Genomic DNA, 20,000 nt, shown 5'->3' on the forward strand with positions numbered 1-20,000 from the left:
GTGTGTGTGTGTGTGTGTGTGTGTGTGTGTGTGTGTGTGTGTGTGTGTGGGGTGTGGGTGTAGTGGAGATAAAGAAAACGTTTCCCTTTTTTAGTTCTGTCCCACTGGGAGCACAACTTATGGGAGGGTGGTCCTCAATCAGGTCCTCTTCAGTTCACATGGATGACAAACCCGAGCAGGAGCTCTTTTGTTTGACATCACTCTTTCAGCACATAGGCTTATGTAAGCTTATGTGTTTGTTTAACGTTTGTCATTGTTGCAATGAAAAAAAAAACGTAGTGAGAAGAGAAGTGATTATTTTGCCATTGATATAGCTTGTGTTTACCTAAAATCTGCCAATATACATGCTGCATGGATTATGTGTGTGATTTGCAACAGCAATAGCAACCTTTTTCACATTTTGACATATTTGTCAGAGTAGGAAAAAGCGCTGGTATAAATGATAAAATAAGCCGATTTAGTGTCAGGGTCCTGGTATTGTTCATGCTGGCTCACTGTCACACTGTAATGACTTACTGGGTCATCATCAATGTTTATAGTAAGTGCTCTCCTACTATTCCTATTTTAGCAATAATATTAACTGCAGTTAACCATTCAAGTGGCTCAGTCAGCCCACCAGTTCGACCCAGACTAAAATATCTCTTCTATCATTTTGTGCAGCTGTTCTTTGTCAGTCCCTCCAGGAAGTTGCGATGTTGCAATCACAGCAGTTACTAATACTACTACTCCTACCAATTCAGCCAGTCCCTTTTCATTCTGCACAGCCTTGCAAATTTGTCGAATCACCTCATGTTTTCTGCAAATTTGACCAATCATCGACTGTAGTTTCACCAATCATAGCAGTCCCCCCACACAAAACATTAAGCATCATGTCACCAAACTACTAGCAATTGTTCTTCCTCAAATTCAATAAAAACTTTGCAACATGCATTGCAATTTTTTTTAGAAAAGCTGCCGTGAAATGAGCCATTTTAGGATGCAACGATTCCAAAAAAGCCCTGCAAAATCCTGGAAGGACTACTTTGTGTACAGTGCTGGCTAGCAAATGTTAGCATGCTAAACTAAAACCATGAACACTGCTACACATCAACATGTAAACTGTCATTGTGAGCATGTTATCACGCTGATGTTAGTATTTAGTAGTCTTACAAAGGTACTATAGCATGGCTGTAGACTCTGAGGAATATTTATATACTAATCTGATTCCAGACTGCTTTGGAGAAGAGACTCTTACAGGACAGCTACATGTACCGTAACCTACATTTTGAAACCTTATCTGGCTTTTCCTGCTGTTAAAAAGGTTGTTTAAGTTATCTATTTCTGTCCTGCCTGTAATATGTAATAATGGTTCACAGCCAGTTTATCCAGTTGGACCTCCATGATGGTGCCAGATGTTGCTAGGAGATTCGTGATGCAACTGCAGTGCCTCTGTAGTGTGACACTGCAGGGTAAATGTTTGTGTGTTGGTGCTAATCATGAGGTACTCTGTGATGCTTGGTTTTTCCTCTTTCATTCATGCTTTCTCTTCCATTCAGATGTTTCTGTGGCAACCGGTGTTACATAGCAACTGACCGGCCAATAACAGAGTTTGATCTCTCTGCCTTTGCTCCATCTCTCTCTCTCTTTCTTTCTTTCTTTCTTTCTTTCTTTCTTTCTTTCTTTCTTTCTTTCTCCCCCTACCCAACTCACCTGCCTTCCTGTCCAAAGTGAGAGTCTCAAAAGAGTTTCTTCTCATTGTCACTGATCCTTAAGGCCCTTTTTAGAGGGGAAAGGTGACAACCGCAGCAGTTTATTCTGCATAGGTCTCTCAAGAACCACACAGCTAAGTTCTGAGGGTTCTGCTAAGAATAAAAAGTCTGAAATGGTCAAACCTCTGTAGCAGCAACAGAAAGGGAAAAATCTGTGCTGGTTCATGTGGGCGGTGACTGCCTCCAGGCTGTGTGGCAAAGCTTACCACCAGGCTTTCATTGAACTGAAAAGAAGTCTTATCTTTCTCGCCTGTAAAGGCCTTTACACTTTCAGTCTCTAAAATCATTCATCATTGAGCATTTCCTCTTCTGGAGTTTTTAGAGGGTCAGGTTTATGAAAGGATGGAGTTCCTAAATAAGCCAAGGAAGTCTGTGTGCACCCCTTCAATCATTGCACTCCGTATTCACTTTCACACAGCACGCGTGAAGCTGCTCAGTGGGGAGCTGGTTTACTGCACAACCTCCAGGTGTGCAAGTGTGCGACCGTGTGAGTGTGAAGCAGAGACTTGCTGCGTGAGGATCCATTCAGACAAAGAATAAGACCCACTGATAACACTAGAAGCACCATGAAAGAATGAGAGAGGGAGTTGTGAATGAAAAAGAATGTCCCAAATGACTTGCTACAAGAAGTAATTGAAGAAAAATACAACATTTCAGCATACATCAAATGCAAATAGGCTTTTTGTCACATATACATTGGTTGTCTGTTGCAGTTTGACGGGTGATCCCCACTGCATTTTCTTGAAACTTAAAGCTTTTTTCACTTGATGCTCTGTGACAAAAACAAAAATCAAAAACACTCTTCCTGGCTGAACCCAGGCTAACAATCGTGCCAACTTGTGGTGACGACGACGACGACATGCCTTTCCCACAACCTGTGCAGCTGTGGTGCAGTGTGTGGCACTAAAGTACGAGGCTACAACACAGCTGGGTGTGGTCACAAGTAGAACAGACCACACCTGACCACACCCAGCTGTGATGCTGGGTGTTTTCAGAAATTTAAGAGACTTTTTTACCCCATAAAGGCAAGTGCAGCTGTGTTTTCCTCCTTCCAGAATAGTGCAGAGTTTCTTAACATTGAGAGTGATGGGATTTTTGCTGACTGAGGCCTGAATGTTCAGTAAAACACTGATAAAGCAATATCTCACTCTTCTTCAGGACCTCATTCTCTGTGTTTTGTTACTTCTCCTCCACCCTGTTACACCCTCTCATGAGATCTCCCTTTGTTTTGATGCATTGTTGTATCCCTCCCCTGTTTGTGTGTCTCTGACAACTCATTGTTTGAGTTCAGACGGGCTTTTTTGCTGCCTGTGGTGCACCGATACAGTACAGGAATTCTCCCGTGTCCCAGTGTTTGTGGCGTTGGAGCATTTTCATTATTGTAAATCTACTTGAGGCTGCTCTATATTCTCTGACACCATTTTCCTGGAAAGGGTTAGCTCCATTTAGCCCTTTTAAAAAGCTTGAAACATGTTTTGATTGCCTAAAGCTGTAATAAGACACTTCATTTATTGTAGCTTTACTAGGCAACCAACCTATACACACACACGGAAATACACACATGCAAGGATTTTAGGCTGTGAGGGGTCAGGAATGTTGAGGAAAGAAGGATAAAGAGGGGAAATGGAGAGAAAGAGGCATAAGGGGGAGAATGAGGGTCTGGAAAGGGGGAGAAAGAAAGTGAAAAGTAGTGGGAAAGAGAGAGATTGGCTTAATCCACAGTATAGTGTTTAGTCTCGGCTAAAGTGTAGTATTATTACATGCTAACTGTCTGCTAAATGCAATCGCAGTCTGGATTTCCCTCTGGCTGCTTCTTGCCATCACATTTTTTCATCCCCGTTTGTCCCCCCCCCTTTTCCCACTCTCAATCTCAAACATACATATCATTGAGTGAGTGTGTGAGAGTTTGTCCAATTGCTGCAGAAGAGCCACATTATCACTGTGTGCATCTTTTATGAGACACAGTTTCCTCAGAAATCCAGCTGATGGTCTCTTCAAGTTCCCTGTATTATTGGTGCATTTCCCATACAATTTTTAAAGAAAAACATGTAGTGTAGAGATTTTGTTTTTCAGATTTTGTTAAGGGACGATGTGTGAGACATAATTAGAGAGAAAAAAAGAGACGGCAGAGTGTGACAGAAAGGACAAACTGGGTGGGAGAGACACAGACACAGACACAGAGAAGGTATTTCCGGAGTGGTGTTGGGGTTAAGACTAGTCTCTGTGGCTGATGGCTATCTCTGGATCCCAGTGCATTGTGGGATAGGCTGCTGGACAGGGAGTGGATGGGATGTCAGCTTACAGGCTGCGGTAGGACTGGAAATCGAGGGCGCAGATGTAGAGTGGATCGAAGGCTCCTCCTGCTGTGTCCCTGTAATGCTGTCTGGTTGGATGTCTGCTGATAAAGTTCCTGTGAAGATGAAAAGTAAAAAAAAATAAAATCTTCAGTGTGATCTATCTTTCTTTTTCCATCCTGATCTGCTTTACATGGTGAGAAAAATGTTGTGATTCCAGATGAGATGATGATAATAATAAATAACTAAGCGCTCACTCAGAAGCATTAAAATGTTGTGGCCATCCAGCAATGTTGAAAGGTCCTTAAACATCCCAGCGAATGCAGAAACCCTGATTCAAGTTGTGTTGTCACACACCTTGACTACTCTTCAAATCAGATGTACTATTTTCATTCAGTCATAGATTATTAGAAAAGGAATATCTGGAAAATCAATACCTTACCATACCATCTTTACATACTGGTCATTTTATGGCCTCTGGGTTTTAATTGCGTCTCTGAATCTCGGAGTTTCTCCTCATCAGTTTTGTTTGTTGCTTTGTTGATATATCAGATTATCTCAGGTGTCTTCACGTGTGTGTGTCCATCTGTGTCAGAGCGGAGGAATATATATATATATATATATCAATGTATGTGTGTGTGTATGTGTTCGTGTGTATGTTTGTGCATGTGTATATTAACCCAAGCGTCAATCGTGTCCTTGCCTCAGCCTCACCTCTCAAGGACAAAGGCTCTTTTCACAGCACATGTATCTCTCTTTCTTTCTGTCTCTCTCTCTCTTTTACACACACACACACACACACACACACACACACACACACACACACACACACACACACACACACAAATCCACACCATCCCATAAGGGCGTATTTGGAGAGCAAGTAGATCTGGTTACCTGTGTGCGTGCTCTTTCTCTCACAATCACAAACACACACACACACACACACACACACACACACACACACACACACACACACACACACACACACACTACAGTTTCAGCAACAATCACAGCTCTGTTAGATACCATATGTTTACTTTGCTTATTAAACTCTTCATGACTGCTGCTTCTGATCTGAAGACAATAACTAAAAACGTATGAAATAAGTCATTAAGTTATCTTATGTAATGATTTGAACTTACCCTGATATGCAGGTGCTCTTTATGTGACGTTACATAGCTTCTGAATGAATCCGTTAATGACCTATCAAGAAAGAAAGAAAAAAAATTGTTATTCTCTAATGATTTTTCAGCATGACTACTGCCCCCTTGTGGATACTGTTTATGCATTTGTGAGTGTGTTTACATGTATAAATGCTTGAGTCAGTTACCTTAATATAGATAAAACACAACATTAATGGATTTACCCTAGGTTTTGGTTAGAGTTATTGATTTGAGCATATTTATCTGTTATTGTTAAGTGAGTGACAGACAGGTGGAGACAGGCTGATATATGCGTGTGTGTGTGTGTGAGAGAGAGAGAGACACGGAGAGAGAGAAAAAGAGAGAGAGAGAGAGAGAAAGAGATCAATATAATCGAGTGAATATGAAGAGATGGAGCTTTATGTCCTGACCTCCCATGTTGTAGGAAGTGGTGGGAATCATCTTTTTTCCTGGAATCATCTGTCATTATCCTCTTATCCAGCACTGACATGGGGAGCTAACAGCTCCACACACCTACTGTGCTGCACACAAACACACACACACACACACACACACACACACACACACACACACACACACACACACACACACACACACAACATGATGTTAGTGCATTAGCATTTTTCATTCTGTCCTATTTCAATTATACTGTCTTTTAGTCTGTGTGTGTACCTGTAACTGTATGAGGGTTGTTGCGATAAACGCCAGATGGATAACTGGACAAACAAACACACACACACACACACACACACGATGGTACAAGCTGTATACACAGGTGTGAAATGAGAAATCTGTTTTGATCTGTTTGGTCAGTCATGCGTCCACCACTCCTAAGGTTACTCTTTGTCTCTCTCTCTCTCTGTCTCTCACACACACACTCACACAAACACACACACACACACACACACACCTGTGGACCACCGGGTATGTTGACAGGTGTCATCAGTGCTCCTACATGTTTATCTGTAGACTCGCTCCAAACTGACTCAGTTTTTATGGGGCGATATTGGCTCTAAGGCTGTGATACAGATGTCACGTCAGCTGTCATTTAGCAGCACTTCGTAACACTCACTGACACAGACACAGGCGGGGTGGCCTGAGCAAGAATTAAACCACACACACATTTCTTTGCAGGGTGGGGAGGAAATGCGAGGTTGAGCCACGGCTGCAAATTCAGCCCACTCATGATCAGTCACATATGTGTATCTGGTGGTGTATGGTGTTCTGGTGGGTTTATTTATAAATGCTTTTGAATGTGTCTCATGGGTGATGTCTTGTGTGTTGAGTCTGGCTCATGATCATTGTCCTGTTCGATTCACTCCCTGTTTTATGTTAGTTTTTCCTTGCTTCTGCCAATCTGCACTGAAAATAAGGAAAGAACACACTAATAATTCATAGAAAAAGAAGGCAGGAATCTTCAGCTGGCCATATACTTGGAGTCTGTGTGTGTGTGTGTGTGTGTGTGTGTGTGTGTGTGTGTGAGTGTGAGTGTGTGAGATGCACACCACTTGGAAATCTGGGTCAGCTAGCTATGAGCTGGTAACTCATTCAGGGAGAACACTCAATCCCCAGGCTGCCCACTGTTTTCACACACACACACACACACACACACACACACACACACACACACACACACACACACACACACACACTTACTTTATGGCCTTTTTTTCTTCACAACCTAGCAACTGCATTAGTCCAGAACTAAACAGGAAATGCTAAGGATGTGAACACTCCTTGGAGTTGCTGTGGAAACAAGATGCTGTGGATGCTGATGTAACTGGTCAGATGATTGTGACCTGTTGTACATACACTGTCCTGATTTGCTTACAACTGCAGTGTCCAGCTGTGTCAGGATGTTAGTTAACCTTTTTAAAAATGATAGATTTGTGACTCAGCATTCAGAAGGAAGCTTGTTGCTGCGTACCACCGACATGGATGAGAAGTCAAAAAGTATTGAGAAACAGATAAACGCGTCGGTGGTTTTTGCTTAATAATGACATTTGTTGACAATAAGAAGAATAGCGAATAATACCAGACTTGATGGCACTTACAGCAGAACTTCTGTAGTTAAATGTCTTGACTTCACAATAGACACCTCACTTAAAATATCCCATTGTTTGTGATGTTAAAGAGGCGTATTAAGTGGTACACTTCTGTTACTGTATTTTAAGTGGGAGGTCTAAATCAGACTGAATGCTTATTACTTAAAGGGAGGGATGTATAGAAATGGGAAAGAAAAAGTTAGCCTGAATGTGTGGGTTGAGTAAAAGAATGAAAATAGAAAGATTGAGATCTTAGTTTGTTCTTTACAGAACCACGCAATGTCAGACCTGGGAGGAAAGTTAGTGTTACTGTGGCATTACGGTGGCCTCTATTTAGTGTTAAAGGTTTGTTGGTAAACCTGAGTATGTATTTAAAATGTCTGCAACTCCGAACATGCCTGAGAGATTGTCATTTCTGATCTCTGTCACCAGACCTTCAAAACCATCTATTGTTTCTACGGCAACAAGGATTAAAGGCCAGTTTCCTGCCACGAGCTTGACCTTTTAAATGTCCTTTTGTGACCTTTTTCTGTTGTCACCATCTGATCTCTGTTGGAGAGAAAGAGTCTGAATTCTGTTTGGGGTTTATTGAAAAAGAAGACAAAAGCCACCTCATACTGTGCTTAACTGAAATAAATTCAACATGTTTCAGTGAATGACTGAAATTCTGTATTCCGTTATAACTCCACTTGGAAGCTTTTTATGTGTATTAATATTGCATGGTGCACTGTATTTAAAAAGTTACTGTTGCTTCTCTCTGTTTACTTGCACGCAGCTCAAACCCGCGTGGCGTGCTGTCTTCTACTTATTCAACTTTTTACATTAAAACTGCATTTTAGATTTATGAACTCACAAAAAGTCTCAGGCAATGCGTGCCATCCGGCTGATGTTCTCATACTTGCATACTCACGCACGCAATCCTTTTTCAAAGTTGCAGTTTTGACAACTTTATGCTCTGGTCAACTGGTTGATTTTTCTGCGTGTTACAAAAGGGTGTGTTCTCGCTGGCTGCGTGTTAATGTGGGTGCACGTACTTTATGAGTTGTTAAAAAAATTTACTGGCGGTTCTGCGTGTTTTACACCATTAACGTTATGTGGTGATGCAGTTTCTAACAGGAACACTGTGGAAAACTGATCCAAATATTATGTTGAAGGATGATGGAAAATAGTAATTATTGCAACTGCACTACCACAACCATATGATGATGATGATATATGGGTGATCAAAAATGTGTGAAGGCATAAAAATTCTCAATAAAGCCATTACTCAAATAATGACTGATAATAACTCGACCTAAATTATCAGTACCGTATAATGTCTGGTATGGAAATTCTGAATAATCTCAATCTTGATGCCACTAAATCCTACACACTGGTCCTTTTAAGCTACTTTTCAACAGGCCGCTTTGATTGATGAATTAAAAAATTGTCCGACTGATAGATGATGAAAATAATCAGAAGTTACAGCCATAAAATTGAATCTAAAAGTTGCAATATGCTTGTGAGAATTATCACCAGTATCCTTAAGTTGTAGTTAATGGCTTTAAATCATGCATAACACAGGTATGGTCCTTTTTAAAATTACACCCTTGCTCACTGTTGTCATGGTTATCTGTGGGCTGCAGCCATTCAGTATGTCTGCATGGAAGTCGAAGAGACAGAATATTTTCATTCAAATCTGTTTCTCAATGGAGCATTTAACTGACTGTAGACAGTGTGAGACATTAAGATGGTGTTGTAATGGCAGATGGGGTCATTCGTAGGGAGATGGATGGATGGATGGATGGATGGATGGATGGATGGACAGCTCTGTCATCCTCCCCATTCTCATCCCTCAATCGATTATTTATGGGGGGGATTGGTCGAGTCTGGCTGAGCAGAGCGGATCTGAGTGCTGCGAGCGTCTGCCCTGCCTGCTGTCTCTTATTATACCCACCCAAAAGGGGGAGGGCTATGACACACTCACACACACACACACACATACACACACTTCTCTCCCCCGTTGTCCACACACCGCGACATGCGCTCCGATGTTGCTTACATCATCCGTGCAGTAGGAGCAGATCAGACACCCATGCATACATGCTGAAGTGTGCTCCTTTGGCTCTTACATACGGTGTGTGTGCTGCATGACCCACACACGCGCGCTGACAAGCTGCGCAGCCGAGCCTACCTCCTCCAGAACAGATGCACACTTTGACACGCACTGAAGACACAAGACTGGATTCAAGGAAGAGAAGACAATTTGCTTTCTGAAGAGCTGAATTATTTAAAAGCATTTGTTTGAGGAAGAGGAGAGGACTGAAACAAACAACAGGAAGGAGCATGTTTATTTAATGCTGTGAGAGAAAAGGTGGTGATTCCCTCAACCCTCAGGTGTTTTTCTTTTATCTGCCATTACTCTGCGGACATGAAGACCGAGTTTGTTTGAGCGGACGAACCGACAAAAAACCCTGCAGGTGGCTGTGTGTCTATGTGCCAAAGTGACGGTGCGTTCAGGCGCACGGACTGTTCCGTATGCTTCAGATGGTTCGAACCCTAGCCCAGTTCAGCATCGCTCTGGAGGAAATGAATGAGAGTGGGGAGAACACGGGAGACGAAGGAGGTGGAGGAGAGAGAGATGGACGAGGAGGAGTAGGAGAAGAAGTGGTGGTGGACAGAGATGCCGTGGATCAGTTCAGAAACAACAACAGGAACTCCAGCGTGAATCTGAATGGGAATGGACATAGTGCTGGAAGCCCCAACGGAGAGGTAGACGAGTGGTTTATTTCCTTAGCAGTTAAGATGTGTGTATGTGGGTGCGTGGGGTCCCTATCTTGTACCTTCGTATGGAGGACGTTATAACCTGCCAGTTAAAGTCAATTCAGATTTCATTCCATCCAACCTCCTCTTCTGATTACCTTTTCCTCTCTTGCTCTTCTTCTTCCCACTAGATCCTGCTTTTCCTTGAATTCTCTTTTATTTGACCTATTTTTTCCTGTATTTCCATCGGAATTGCGACTCATTCCTTGTTTAAATGTCTGCCCTCCTTGCATAATGTCTCTTTCTTCAGATCCTCCTGTTTCTGTCTCTCTCTATAATAGAATTAGAGCTGAGTGAATCACACGATTAGCTTCAACACCTACTGTCACAAACACTCTCTGTAGTCTCACTATTTGTCCGTCTGCACCCGTTGGGTGAATCTGCACTCACTGTCCAGTGTTCTGATGATCTTTGCAGTGTCTTTGGTGGGCTTTTTTAAGATGTCCCAAGTAGCGTTTCCTTTTTGTGTGTTTGTTAGTCATATAACTCCTGCTCGAGTTATGTACGCTTGAGTGGGAGCTGAATCAACAAACATGCTTTGGATTACATTCAACACATGTGTGAGTGCAGAACCTCACACATACTGTAGACATAATGCTGTAGCTCTGCTAATCTTAACACCCAGCCTGTTAATCCACACCAAGCACTGAAGTCTATTTGTATGTGGGAGGTAAATGTATGTGAGCTGTATTTTCTCCTCTGCACAACTCAGGAGAGAAATGTGTGATTTTTTTTTTTTTTTTTTGGAAACCGTTCCCTTATTAGAAATTTAGGAAATTATAGCTAATCATTCACACTTGCAAAGACACAAGACTTCCTTAGGTCTGTCAATCTGACTGATGACTATTTTTATTACTGATTAATCTTGGCAGTATTTTCAAGTAATCTTTTGGTCTGTGTCTTGTTTTATCTGACCAACCGTACAAAGAAAACTAGCAAATATTCACATTAGACAACTCATGTTGCATATTTGCTTTAAAAATATTTAAATGATATTCATATTCGTAAATACTTGTTTTGCTCAGCCCGTTTGTGGTATTGAGTAAGAAAATATTTAAGGAGAGGAGAGCTCATCACACATCTTAACATTTATTGTTTTAAGAACCGATTGTGTGAATGTGACATGAGACCAATGTGAGGAGCTATAGAAAGGAAAGTGTCAGATGATGAGAGTTGGGAGAGGGAAGGAATGGAAGAGGTGATGATGATGGAGAAGTAGGGAGGTGAATCAATAGTGTGTGCGTGCATGTCTGAAAGAGAGAGAAAACTATTGATCAGTGTAGAGTAGGTCAGAGCAGTCTGTGGCCTGCAAATGACAATTAGGGAGTACACACACACACACACACACACACACACACACACCTCTGTTGCTTACATCTCTTACATCTGTATGCTAGGATTACATAAGTCAGCTATGGGGCAGAAGAAGTGAAGGATGAGACTCATGACTGCCGCCTCGAAACATGAACAAGATATGAAAATCAATGTGTGTGTTTTTTTTTTTTTTTTTTAATGTATGGATGAATCGAGGAAGCGATAGGTGACGAGAATGTTTTCTGTTTGGGCTAAGAGGCTGCCTGTTGCTGCTTTCGCCTGGCTGTTGCCAGGGGATACAGTCGTCAGGGAGGGAGGGCAGCAGGGGGGGCGGTGAAGGCGGCAGGGGTGGAGAGGTGTGACGACAGCGATGATGAGATGAGAGTAAAGCGCTGTGTTTCTGACGCTTTATATCACATTAACTTCAGCTCAGACAGTGTGGGGGTTCAGGGGAAATAAATATAAATAATAATAAATTATACTGAAGATGCCTTAAAAAAATAAAATAAAATATATATATATATATATATATATATAATAAGCTATGCTGATGTTGATACATATTTAGCAATTTGACTGCATGCAAAGATGAGGAATTTAAAGAAAATTGCAATAACTTTAAAGAATAAAACTCATTCTTGGCAAGGCGAATAGAAACAAAAGTCTGCATTTGATATATATTTCTTTCTGTGTTAATAAATTGTAATCTTTGTAATCTAATGAGGTTTTAGGGACTAATTTAAAGGGCTATTGCGTTCTTGTCATGACTTTTTGGCAGCAGAGTGGCTCCTGGTTCCAGCTAGGGAAAAGTCCGCCAATAACCCAACAAAAGGGTGACTTGTCATTTTTATACATCTGTTTGGATCAAACAAATGAGATATAACTTGTTGATTAGGGAGGTGTTAAGTAGATTTTGTCTCCTTTGGACAGAGCCAGGCTAGCTGTTTCTAGTCTTTATGGCGAGCTAAGTTAACCGGCTACGCGATACAGCTACATATTTAGCATAAGAGAGTAGCATTGATCTTCTCATCTAAGAGTGAATAAGCAAATAAGATGTCAAATAATTTCTTTATTGAAGTGCAGGGCACGAGATGTTTTAAACAATTTGAGAATATTGTTTCTCTAAAAAATGAACTTTAAAGGTCCTTCACATCCATTTTAAACTCACAGGTGATTTTGAGTGTGGGCATGTGCAGACTATGTATCTCCCTCTTAGAGCAGGACAAATGACAATGTTTTTGAGACAATCTGCTAACTAAGAAACAGAAAAGCAAAAATAAACAGAACCAGGATATAACCTTGTTGGCAGTATACGTATTTGTGAGAAGCTGTATACTATAAAGCTGTAAATTATATAGCTGCAGTCTGTACAGCTGTGTCCCAATCTTTTTGTCGGCGGCTAAGGTCACAAAGAGAAAGAAAGTGACCTAAGAAAATATTTGATAGCACAAAATTGAAAGCAGCTGCGGTGCTTTGACAGAATAATTGGGAACTTCAGTCCTTCGTTGATAGAATAAAACTTTTAGATATTAAATTGTCAAAAGAGGTACTGGATGAAAAACTCAAGTTGTTTTTTGTCCAATAATGAATACAATTGAACACCTTTGTATAACATCCGGTTTCTCTCTTTTAGCATGCCTCAAACTCCACAGTGTGGCCTTGTCCGACTATCAAGAGCAAAATAACAGCAACAGTTTTGTATGGTTTTGTACAAACAAAAAGTAAGCAGCAACACAAAAATCCCTGAGAAATCGATAATAAAGAAATCATTAAAGAATCGAGTAAAAAAGGAAAAGAAAACATGGATTTCTTTTGCTTTTGTCTCTTGACTGTTGAGCGTTGGGATAACAGCAGAAGTAGAGACAGAGATGCAGTACATATTTGGCTAAAATAATGTCAAACAGAGACCCACTGTGCTCTGACTCTGGTGTATGTGGTCGTTATGCTGTAATGTTTGGCTGCACTTGTGACAAATAACTTACTTTATGGACCCCCTGTGACCAAACCATTATCAAGACACCAGGGCTCACAGAGGGACATATGAGAACATGCTGCTCACACACACATCTCCATCACACACACACACACACACATACACACACACACACACACACACACACAAAAGGGTTCCCTCTCCTATCCTGTGAGCCATCTATCCTGTCACATTTAATGCCGTGCAAGAAGTTACGACCCTGAAGTGAACTTAACGTTTGAGATTGTGAGAGAAAAACAATAACCATGCGCTCACCAGACACTTAACATATTATGGCTTACATATGCTCTTTGTGTGACTCAAATGACCAGACTGTGATGTACAGACCTGCCTCTCTAAACAGATCTTAGCTGGGCTGTTTTGGGCTGATTCAATTACACAAACACATTCTTGCTCTTCAGGCCACATCATTCCTTAGGATCTGCGTTGTTAAATGGATCAAAGTTATCTGATTACAAATAATTCAAAGTTGTTATGTCAAGATTTGCAGCTCGGTAAAATCGGTGATTCCTAAGGTTTATGAAGGATATTTGATTTAGAAGAAAAGATAAAACATTATTTTTTAAAAGCTTAAAATGATAGTTATTCATGCTCGATTACAAAGACATTTAAAGCTTGGGTTGGTAATGGATTTTGAAGTATGCAACTGAAAAAATCCCACCCACTCCCTGCAGGTCTCCCTTCAAAGCCACGCCCCCAACGCACATGAACACGCAGTTACTGAGAGGAGTGCAGCGCATTGTTGTCATATATAGAGCATATGATTTATTGATTCTCTTGGGATGTTAAGAGGATTTCAACAAATATAATAAAAAATCCCTCTTAAATACATTACCTTTCCTCACTTTTAGTATCAGTGTATTGTGTATTATACTGTATGCTAGTAAAGTAATCCAAAATGAACCAAATTAGTCCATAATAGGAGCACATCTTAAATGTAAGTGTGCATTATGGTGCAGCAAGATCTTTCTCTGATACATTCAGACCACCATCTGAACATGTTCAATACAGTACATTAAGATAACAACAACATGTACCTGTCAGGGATTGTCAGTACTCGAGGTGACAACAACAGCGGAGGTTCTGGGGATTGTGTGAGTGTGGGGATAACTGTCCCATGTCTGGTCTGCCGTCTTATTCTGCAGCTCAACCCCCGACTGATGTGGAGGGTGATTGGATGCTACTCAGAGGAACTAAAGCAGATGCAGCGTGGTGTGCCACCTTCAAAAAATGATGGTTACATTTCTTGTGGTTGTTGCCAACTGGGACAATGATTGTTATTGGTTTCACCTGTGCTTGTGCACGTTAAACTTCTCTTGTACCTGTGTCAGCTTCACGCCTTCCCAACGCCTTCCTAGATAATTACAGTTTATAACTTATTTTGGTGTGTTTTTTTTATGATGACCTTGTACTTAGCAAAGTTACTGATGAATCTGGGAACACAAGCGATGATTCAAACGAAGCCTGACCAGGCAAAAAGCACAAGCAGTCAATTGATCGTTGTTAACGAACCCCCTAGGTTAGTTAAACGTATTTGTGAGAAACAAACGGAGGTAAATATTATTACTTGAACTGTCGGACCAACTTCCTGATTCAGCTTTGACCACAGGGACAGATCTAGAGGGGTGGCAGCTGCCCAAAAAATGTCTGGCCACCCCAGTTTGGTGTCAAATGCTGTCAAATTTAACTAATTAATTGAGATGAATTTTAAAAATGTGTTAAAAAATGGAAATTAACTTAGTGATCTGTTAAGGCCACATTTTAGACTAAGTGATAGGCTTAAGTTAAGGCTAAAGTAAACTGATTAACTCTTGAATTGATTTCTGATGCCACCTTAATTTAATGTTTTTGAGTTTAAATAACTTCATTTGGGGGCTTTTCCAAGCAAATGTTAATATATGTTTAAGGACGCTTTGATATACAGCGGGAGGAGACAAGGATTGAACCCCCAACCTTCTAATTAGTGGATCCGCTCTACCTCCTGAGCCACTGCCGCTCCCACATATTTCTGCCACCCCTTAAAGTCTGCATGCCACCCTCTTGCCATCCCATGAATATTTCTCAAAATGTTTGACTGTTTGAATGTTTTGAAGAAACCTATCCTATTTGACTCCAAGAAACCTAAATATCTACAGAGTACAGCTCTGTGAGCTCGAAAAGGGAGAACGATGAAACGCCAAACAGTGACTCATGATGTGTCATCATAGTACCACAGTGACAGTGTGTGTTTTATCACACTCGATCCAGTTGAACCTTCTGCTCCGAGGGTGTTTTGGCTTCAGCTCCACTGTTGCTTTGCTATGAGAGACTAAGCATTTTCCTGTAACCGTTCTCGCCTCTCAGCTGGGGTTACTATGGTAACCCTACTAGCAAAATGAAACTAGCATTCCTAGCATTATTTCGCCATGTTCTGATGCGTGTGTGTAATCTAATAAAGACGACCAGCACAGAACAGAGGAACATTCCTGCATTGAGGGAAGTTCCCTCTCTTGTTTTGCCTCATTGTCACACACACACACACACACAAACACACACACACACACGTTATTCCCTATTTTCTTGTTGTCGGGGTCATATAGTTGGCATCGTTATCAGCTGAACAGCTCTCTGAGGATCATTCGCCGTGCACATGCGTATTTACCTGCATTGTAGCGAAAGCAGTTGATTTCAGACATGTTGGTTTGTCTCAGGTCAAAATTATGATTCCAATTAGGCAGTCGGGAGAAAGGGAGTGTGGATCTGCATTTGTTAATTTGATCATCGTAAATGAGGTTTAATTTGTATGAGACATTCATGCAGAGACAGCTGTGTTCTTGTGTGTGTGTGCAGCCTAGAAACAGCATCTATTACTGCAGCTGTGGCTACCAGGGGAGTCCTGTTTATTACACTAACTTTACTGTACACTATATAAATACTGCAGAGGGTACAAAGAATAATCTGGACAACTCTCATTTGACAGGCAGATGTAAATTCATTAATTCCTAACATGTTTCCTCCATCATCTTCAGTACCAAAGCCGATGTAAGAAAACAATCGAGTGATGGAGTAGAGTACGAGAGAGGGCATGGGATTGTGGGTAGAGTACCTGTTCGCTGCAGGTCTTGGGCTGGTTTGAAATAATCGGATATTTTAGATATTTTATTTTTGTATCATCCCTGATTTTCCATGTTCAGTTGTTGAAGACAGTGAATTTAGTTGTCATGAATTTGGCTGTTTCCATGTCCTTGACAACCTACTTCGTGGTCGTCACACCGCCTATATTAAAGAGATGCACGTCAGCCCATTTGATCATTCCTTGTAAATTAATGCCATGCATATTTTCTAGTTTCAGAAGGTATTTTAAGTCAACAATCGACACCTCTTCCCAAAGTAGCAACAAAACTGGACACACAAAGAATGTGTGTCAATAATTTGCTACTTGTTCCCCACATCCTCTCCAGCAACTAGTCCCTGTTAAGGAGTTACATTTCCCATACTTATACGGGGTTACAAAATATCTCATCCTTACTTTCTAAGGAAACTCCAGTATTTTGATTGCGATACCCTAAAGTTTCCACTTATTCTTTCCAATCTCATATATTAGTGTGTTATTTCTTAGCTAACTACTACAGTTATAATTACATACAGTACTGTAACTGTCTGCAGCTGCTTTCCATTTATGCTTGATAGCATCTTGCACCACTCTCAACTAATTATTATCTATTGACAGAAGTGGCTGATTAATTAATTGTAGGATATACTGAAAGAAATTATAATGATATGAGAGGATAATTAATTGTAAGCCACATCAAACATTGCCACTGTGAAGATTTGTTGCTTATTTCATTAAAATAAGTTTTCTATTTTATATATTTGTACATTGAATGGTTGAGAATGTGATGGGCATTTTTCTTTATTTTCTGATATAGTATAGATATTTAATTGATCAAAATAAAAGTTGACTGTCAGGTACATAAATAGTCACATGAAAACAGAAAAAACACAGTGAAAACAACAGGAAGAGTCCATTATTTCCAGTGAAGGTCACATTAAAGGTACTTTTAAAGTTCAAATTCATCTAAAATAATGAAATCTTTCTTGCTGTTCACGTCTTTAATTTTAGTGCAATACTGTCAGAGTTGGACAACAAGCGGATGAAAGCTGGTCTGAAACCGATCCATTTTAATTTTCAGATGTGGAATTTAGCAAGAAACATCTGCGACTAATTGACTTGATTAAGTCTAGTTAAATAACACTAAAATTCAGAGTCAATGTCTTGTTGCTGCTGGCTGTGAACCAAGATGTATTTTGAACGGACGAGTGTCCCCGTTTGGAGGGTAATTTGGGAATATAAACGGATGATTACTGAGGTATTGTGTTTCCCTCTTCAGCTATGAGTAGCCCTGTATTTACTCCACTTCATTGTGTTTGTGTTTATATCTCAGGGTAGAGTTAGACTTGGACTGCATCTCTTAGTGTGTGAAAGAGCAACAGTGTTGATCTTAAGAGGAATTCTTCGACAAGAGATGTGTCACAAAGTCATTCACTATTTTAAGTTCTCTCTCTCACAGACACACGCACACACACACCATGACACATACTCCTCCATACATACACCACCTTTTACCCTCCGGTGGTACCCCACAGTGCCCCTGGGATCCTTTCAGATGCCAAACACTAAACATGGCCTTTCTGGGAAGTCATTGTTAGTTATTTATAGGGCACAGTGGTGCTGGCAGAGGGGAGCAAGGGGAAGAGGGAAAAAAATCCTCCTCTGTGTATTTTTGTGGCCTGTGTGTGTGTGTGTGTGTGTGTGTGTGTGTGTGTGTGTGTGTGTGGAGAGACAGAGACAGAGAGAGAGAGAGAGAGAGAGAGAGAGAGAGGGGACAGATTTTGTGGTTATATATGCACCATAGGGTTTTGCCCGTGGCTCCGGCTGATATTTATAAGTCATGTTTGGTACCGGGATATTTTGGGAGTCTCCCCTGAGACCTCTGAGATAATATGTCTGACTTGTTCCATGATCCGTATACTCCCCTTGTTATTCTCCCACTTCTCCCTCTCTCTGTCGCACACACACACACAGCCTATATCAAGTGATGCGATAGACTTCATCACATTATAACCAGACAAGCACAAATCTGGTTTGGGAAAAAAAGCTACTTATGGTTGAATTTAAGTTACCCATTGGGTTTGATTTATCTAATAGTGTAACTTAAGATGAAATATGTCTTTATTTGTTGCAGAACTTTATGTTTATTCACTTTCATTCACTCTGTTTCCTTCTGGCCCTTAATGTGTTGGGTTTGTGTCCGTTGTGTGTCAGAGGAGCAGCTCATTCACTTGCATCCATAAACCATGAGTCATTGTTAGAGTGATCTGCTGAGTCATGCTTTGCTTCTGTGGACTTCCTGGCCTCAGTGACTCTTGATCGTGTGTGTGTGTGTGTGTGTGTGTGTGTGTGTGTGTGTGTGTGTGTGTGTGTGTGTGTGTGTGTGTGTGTGTGTGTGTGTGTGTGTGTGTGTGTGTGTGTGTGTGTGTGTGTGTGTGTGTGTGTGTGTGTGTGTGTGTGTAAGACATGCAGTGGTAAAATGGAAGATTTAAAATGGAAGAAAGCCGACAGGCAACGGCTGAGTGTTTTTTAAGTTATTTTTCACTTTAGTGCGTATCAGCAATGGAAGAATTACCATATAAAGTTACGTTTTCTCCTGCTTACTCATACTCCATTCCACGGTCTTGTTATCTTGCTTTTATAGACTGCAGTGTGAGTCTGCTGCGCAACTGATGTTGTCAACAACATTAAAAGATATTTCCATCCATAGTCACAATATTAAAACCAAGACCATATATATCATATGTTTGCCCAGTTAGCAGCATTCAGAACAGCAGAGTCGGTGTTCTTGGGTCGTGAGAAAGCCATACGTCAGGAACTAAGACCTTATCGGGGTCAGAAACGAAGACTTAGGGACTGAAACCGGAACTAGGTTCCCATCAAAATGCATGTGAAGTCCCTGCAGTGAAAATAAGACTGTAGTAGAACAGTCATTCTTTGTGTTTCTGTTTCTTTGTGAGTCAAAAGTTTTTGATGCATCTATCTACTATAGAGTCACACGTTATTAATGGAATCAAGACTGCAGCTGTTTAAACATTAAACCCTGAAACAGATCATAACGTCCTCTTTTAGTATGACACAAAGATGGAGTTTCACCGGTAATGATGTGATCCTGGTGCCGGACATGTGTAGTGTCTAGTTTTAAACTGCCAGCTGAGTCTTTAAAGGTCTAATTTCTGTACTTGTGTCTTTTTTTTTTTTTTACACACCTTTTGCATGGAGAAAGATCCAAAAGGCAGCAAATATCACTTCTTTTGACATAAATATTTATTCATTGTTCCTTCAAATGGATAGTTTTACAGTGAAGTTACAAACAGGACACAGGAAATGAGAGTGGTGGTGTGATATGCAACAAGGGTTTACCGATGGAAATCAAACCAAAGAGTTATGTGATACACATCTTATCCAGTAGGCCACCACAATATAGTTTGTTTACTCTTTCTGCCCAGCCTATGAAGTATTTATTTTGAATGATACATCTAAATGATGATTGAACCTCTTCTTCTGTCTTCACAGGACATGAGGAAACATGTAATGATGACCCTCT

At 40.8% G+C, this 20,000-nt stretch overlaps 1 protein-coding gene across 1 annotated transcript in view; it reads left to right on the top strand.

Moving 5' to 3' along the window:
• The window catches only part of LOC127361718 (rho guanine nucleotide exchange factor 17-like), a 64,824-nt gene that overhangs the window by 25,024 nt on the left and 19,800 nt on the right, over positions 1-20,000 (top strand). The window contains exon 3 of the mRNA XM_051396546.1: positions 19,970-20,000. This exon is cut by the window's right edge and continues 47 nt beyond it. Within this exon, the coding sequence (XP_051252506.1) occupies positions 19,970-20,000 (31 nt within the window). The remainder of the gene's footprint in view (positions 1-19,969) is intronic.

This window comes from Dicentrarchus labrax, unplaced genomic scaffold, assembly GCF_905237075.1.
Source record: "Dicentrarchus labrax unplaced genomic scaffold, dlabrax2021, whole genome shotgun sequence".
Classification (NCBI taxonomy): domain Eukaryota; kingdom Metazoa; phylum Chordata; class Actinopteri; family Moronidae; genus Dicentrarchus; species Dicentrarchus labrax.